Source organism: Myotis brandtii, unplaced genomic scaffold (genome assembly GCF_000412655.1).
Source record: "Myotis brandtii unplaced genomic scaffold, ASM41265v1 scaffold416, whole genome shotgun sequence".
Classification (NCBI taxonomy): domain Eukaryota; kingdom Metazoa; phylum Chordata; class Mammalia; order Chiroptera; family Vespertilionidae; genus Myotis; species Myotis brandtii.
This window is the reverse complement of record NW_005365989.1, coordinates 2,278,511-2,284,152: the sequence shown is the minus strand read 5'-3', so window position 1 is coordinate 2,284,152 and position 5,642 is coordinate 2,278,511. Positions and strand designations below refer to the sequence as shown.

General features: G+C 42.8%; 1 protein-coding gene across 1 annotated transcript in view; it reads left to right on the top strand.

Moving 5' to 3' along the window:
* The first annotated feature begins 948 nt into the window (after positions 1 to 948).
* Positions 949 to 5,642, top strand: part of FECH (ferrochelatase) — a 33,458-nt gene continuing 28,764 nt past the window's right edge. Inside the window, exons 1-2 of the mRNA XM_005873645.2 lie at positions 949 to 973; positions 2,049 to 2,178. Of these exons, the coding sequence (XP_005873707.1) occupies positions 949 to 973; positions 2,049 to 2,178 (155 nt within the window). The remainder of the gene's footprint in view (positions 974 to 2,048; positions 2,179 to 5,642) is intronic.

Sequence of the window (5,642 nt, the reverse complement as noted above, 5' to 3'; positions counted from 1 at the left end):
GACAGGATCCATGATTAGTAACACCCTCCTCCTCTGAGAATTTGTTCAACCATAGAGAAGAGAATTTGGTAAACAGAGGGCATTACAATAGCCTGGCAGCTCAAATAGCTCCCAGCTCCTAAATTGTTCTAGGTACTAGTTAGAGGCTCTTGTCTCACCCTACCCCTTTTTAAGGTTCACAGGAGGAAGTTTTATTTTATTACCAGCAGTCATATTATGGGATGCCAAAGTTCTGTTCTCATACTCCATGGAATCTGATATAATCTCATTCATATGAGGAATTGCAGACATTGTGGCATGATGGAGAACCTGGTTAAATCTCGTCATGCAGTTCAGAATTTAGCGTGTCTAAAATAAGGAGATGTGGGTTGATTTGAGACTTCATTTGAGCAGCATTGAACTGCGTTATGTCAGTTGTTGCACTTCCACTTTGAGTTAGTAAGGATTATTCAGCACAATTCACGTAATTGGCTCTGCCGGAATGGTCACAATCTGGGTAGCTGGAACTCTCAGGAGCCTGGAGATACCATTCTCCTGTATTTCATAGACATTCTAGGTGATAAAAATCAGCAGGTGTGGTCCCTATGTGCTAGACGCTTACAGATGAAACTAACGCCAGCATTAATCACATGTAGCAGACCCCTTGCAGAATGCTTCACTGAACTTAATCTGCTATAATCCTCACAAGGATCCCCATAGCAATGTCAGCATTTTACACCCAGGGAAAGTAAGGCTCGGAAATGTAATCCGGCCCTAGTCACATTACTAAAAAGAGGCAGAACTGGATTCAGAGTCAGATCTGCTGGTCTCCAGCCCAAGTTCCTTACCAGGACACCTATGACTCATAAGTAGAAGGAGGAAGGAGACTGGTCTCAAGCTGGTTTCAAATTTGTTGGTTTAAGGATATGAAAGGGAGGTCATGTGTCCAGTGTGGGACCACAGTCGAGTATGGCCCATGGACTCCTCAATTCAGGTGGGTTCTCCAAGCCCACCCCTAACTCTTGTGGGGCCCAGGGCAGGAGTACAAATGGAGAGCCGTGTATGTGGGACAGCAAGCTAACAAACTGTGCCATATATTCTGTTTTTCTACACTGATAAATGGACCTTCATAACAACCTGGAAGGGTGAACTCCCGAACTCTTCTGAGTTCCTGCAGAAATGTGGAGGCTTTGGGAGACATGCCACTGGCCTGCAGGCTCCCTGCTCCTCCCACTGCTGGCTCTGTGCGTACACATGTGTGGACTTTCCAGTTTGTATGTTCAAGCTCCCTTCTTGCCCCTGAAAACAGCCACTCCTTGGGTCCCCTTCAAGTCGACATCACGCTTACATTGGTTGCATGATCAGCTCTCCGGAGGAAGGGCCTAGGAAAGGGACCTGTGCAGACCCTGGAAGTGGGTGTGGGACTTTGGGGGTATGGAATTCCGGGGTTGTGGGGATGTGGGGTTTGGACTCTGGGGGTCAGTTAATCATTGGCATGCAGACTACATACCCCATGGAGTGGGGTGCAGCAGGGAGAGTGCCAGAATGGGGCCTCTACAGTGAGGTCCCCCTTGTCAGGGTCCAAGGGCAGTGCTGGGGCCCCCAGCACTGGTGCTTTATTGGAGAAGGCTGTGGGCAGATATGAGATCTGTGCAACTGGTGGAAAACTGGCCCAGCTTCCACTTCTTAAGTCAGTGGCTCTTACCCTCTTGTGCAGGCTTCTCAGCTTTCATAGGAGCAGCATGCTGCCATCAGTAACTTTTAGAAGGTGCAGTAATTCTCATGAAGGATCCTATGAAATCTTCAGCCAAGGCAGGGAGGGGAGGTGTGTGGTTTCTAAAAAGGCTCCCTGCAGGTCCTGATAAGCCATCCTAGGGGGCGCCACCATGTCCCCTTGGAGACGCCTTAAGTGCCTTCACCCTCCTGCAGAGAAATAAGGGGAGGGGGGTGGTTCAACTCTGCTATTACATCTCTTTAAATTTTAAATCTAGGAATTATGCTCTGAGGACCACTTCAAAAGAAATTACTTTCCAGCTAGATTTCATGCTTCCACTTTAATTTTGTCACAGTGGTGCCTGGCAGCTCAAGGGCCCGACAGCCATGGAGGTGCCAATCAGATGCAGCAGCCGCAGCAGTAGCCACCACAGAAACAGCCCAAAGTGCCAGAAGCCCAAAACCTCAAGTTCAACCGGGGAAGAGGTATGAGTCTAATTTTAGGTACCAATAAGGATTTCTCTTTACTGATGCAAAGACCAGTAGATATAAGCTCCCCAGGAAAAAAGGTGCTGGGAAAACCCAGTATATAAGGAGCAGGATGTTATATTCTTGGCTTCCTTTCAATAGCTGTCAAATTATTAAACAGATTTCACACCCCCTCCCCTTAAGTCTTTAAAATAAAAAAATTTTTTTTACAGATTTTTTAATCATTAATTAATTAATTAATTAATTTATTTTTCAGCTTTGTTGAGATAATGTTCCCACAGGGCTTTTGTTAAAGGACACAGAGTTGAGTACAAGCAGTCTACAAATCATGTAGGAATTTTGTTCTGGAATATGTCACATAACACAAATTATATGTATGCTGGAAATGTATTTATGAACCTAACATAATTATACCTATGAAATGTATGTCCTGTTCAGGATAAAGAATAACTAATCTACCAAGAGTTAGTTATTAGCTGGGTATCCTCTTTCATAACAGAAACCACAGCTGTTCTCAAGTTTTATTTTGGTACAGACTATAAAGACAATTATTTAAATGAGTACATAGATAGAATACTGCACTTGAACACTAAGCACAGTGAAAGAAAGTAGTGTGAACTATTTAACCCCTTGATCTTTCTGGTAGACCTGATATTCTATGAAAGTTATGCAACTATGAAAATATAATAGTCTTTTTTGTGTGTTTTTGTTATTTTTCTTTTTCTTTTTAGATTGTTAAAATTGATTTTTTAAGGAGAGGGAGAGAGCGAGACAATGTGAGAGAGCTAAATATCAATAGGCTGCCTCCTGTATGCCCCCTACTGGGGATTGAGCATGCAAGCCAGGCATGTGCCCTGACCAGGAATTGAACCAGCAACCTTTTGGTGCACAGGATGATGTTCAACCAACGGAACCACACCAGGCAGGGCGTGTTTGTTGTTTTTCTTTGTGTGACCAGAGATACATTGAGTGCTAAGTAACAGATGTGTAGGGGATAGGGCATTAGGCGTGGGGCCCCAAATCATCTCCTTTCAACTCTCTGGTTTCCTAAAAGTTTGAGTCTGGTGAGGAAGCACAGCTACTCCCTGTTCTGGCGTGCTGAGCAGGGTACCATTCTGCCTGGCCACCCATGGTCCTTCTTCTCACCTCAGCCATAGTACAAAGTGCTTTAAGTCCTTAGGGTACTTGGTGTAACCCAAAGAACTGATTCGATGTGGAACCCTGGAAAGAAATTATTTCATTATTGTATTATTTCAGTGGCAAAAGTCAATAATGTAACTGGCCTTAATATGAATTTATTAACATTTAAAAAATATTAACAAATAGAAATTCTATTAAATAATTTTATATCTCATTTATGCTAAAGAAATGGGTTCATTTTAGGAACTACAGACAGGCAAAAAAAAAAAAAAGATAAAAAACAGCGGTAATCTCACCATCAGTATGTTGTCTCTATATCCGTGTCTATTAATATTCACTCAGTATATATTTACAAAAATGGACAATACTGTACATACTTTTATAACTTCTTTTTATTTAACAATATGTCACCATGTAAATATAAACATCCTACATTATTTTAATAATATAGGGTATTAAATAATAATTTATATATCCGGTCCCATATTATGGGGCATGTAGATTATTTCTAGTTTTTAGATATTGGAAATGATGAAGTAATGAATGTCTTTCTGATGCCAGACATTGTGAAGGCATTGTGCTGCTTAGTGCTTAGACTAGACTAGGCTAGACAATCTTAGACTAACACTGTACTAGACCAGGAGTCAGCAACCCTACCTGTAAGGGGCTAGATAGTAAATGTTTTAGGCTTTGTGGGCCATTTGGTCTCTTTTGCTGCTATTCAACTCTCTTGTTGTCATGTGAGAGCAGTCATAGATAACATGTAAATAAATGAGCTGCATTCCAATAAAACTTTATTTAAAAAACAAGTGCGGGGGGGAGGGGGGGGCGCCCTGACTAGTTTGGCTCAGTGGATAGAGCGTCGGCCTGCGGACTCAAGGGTCCCAGGTTTGATTCCGGTCAAGGGCATGTACCTTGGTTGCGGGCACATACCCAGTAGGGAGTGTGCAAGAGGCAGCTGATGGATGTTTCTCTCTCATCGATGTTTCTAACTCTCTATCCCTCTCCCTTCCTCTCTGGAAAAAATCAATAAAATATATATTAAAAAAAAAAACAAGCGGGGGGTGGGGTGTGTGTGTGCAGGTTGCAGATTGGGTGCATGGATTTTAGTTTGCCACACCCTGTCCTAGAGGCAGCATGGACCTTCAGGACAGTTACATCTTGTGCGTTGACTACATACAGTAGAGTAGAATTCTATTTGTTAATTGATGAGCTAAGTTTCTGTGATGTACCATTAATAGTTCAAAGGAAAAAGCTCATATTTTGAGAGTCTCAGAATATGAAAATGGCAAAATATTGATACCTTTTCAAGTGAGAAGTTTTAAATATATTTTGCTCCATACATTTTTACATTCAAACAAAGGGAACCTGGCTATTCAGATCTTGGTCTCAAATGTGCTCTGTCTGGAGGGGCAAAGAGACAGAGGCCCTTGACTAAAGCTTTGTACTTCACATTCTGGAAAAGGGGTGTGGGGCCAGGGCTTACTAATGCACCATTCGTTATGCACAACACAGTTTTGAATTAAGTGCATGTGTATTAGGTATTTTCAAATCATGTGCATCTCTTTCATGTATAAGATCAACATGCTTTACAAAACCTGGGTTGGCAGGGCAGGGTAACGGCCCATTTACAGCCACTCTCGTTCTGAGCTCAGGTGTAGATGAAAAACAGTTCTAAATCCCCTTTGTACATTGACACCCTCCGCAGCTTAGGTAAGTCGCTTAGCCTGGGGTCTCTTAACCACTAATCTGTTAACTGGCAGCAGTCCACGGAAAAATGCACTTAATTTATTGTGAGTCACAGGTTTTGAAAGTGAAAGACAGAATCCCAGGAGGACACTGGTGGTCTAAGTAGAAAGATTAGGGGAATATTACAATTTCACAATATAATGAAGCGGGAATTTTCAGGTATCAAGAAATGAAAACTAAGCACGTTGGTTAATTTGTTGAGAGGACTCCTGGTCAGAGGGGGTGGAAAAGTTATAGAATAATGACGTCTTCAGTGTAGTTGTACGGTTTAATAAGAAGGAGATTAAACCCCCTCCCTCTAATACAGTGGTCTCAAGCAATGGTTGAGGTATACTTGGTTGTCACAACTGGGACGGGGTAGTGCTGTTGCCATCTACTAAGCAGAGGCCAGGGATGCTGCTACACCTCTACAATGCACAAAATGGCCCTCCACAACCAAGTGTTATCTGTTGGGGTCCAGCCCCAGCAGGTCCAGGGGTTCCCAAAGGTGTGGACGGAGTCGGCGAAGAATGAAGGACACGGAGGCAGCGTTCAGTTGATCAGCATAGCGAGGTTCTCTCTTTTATTCTCCA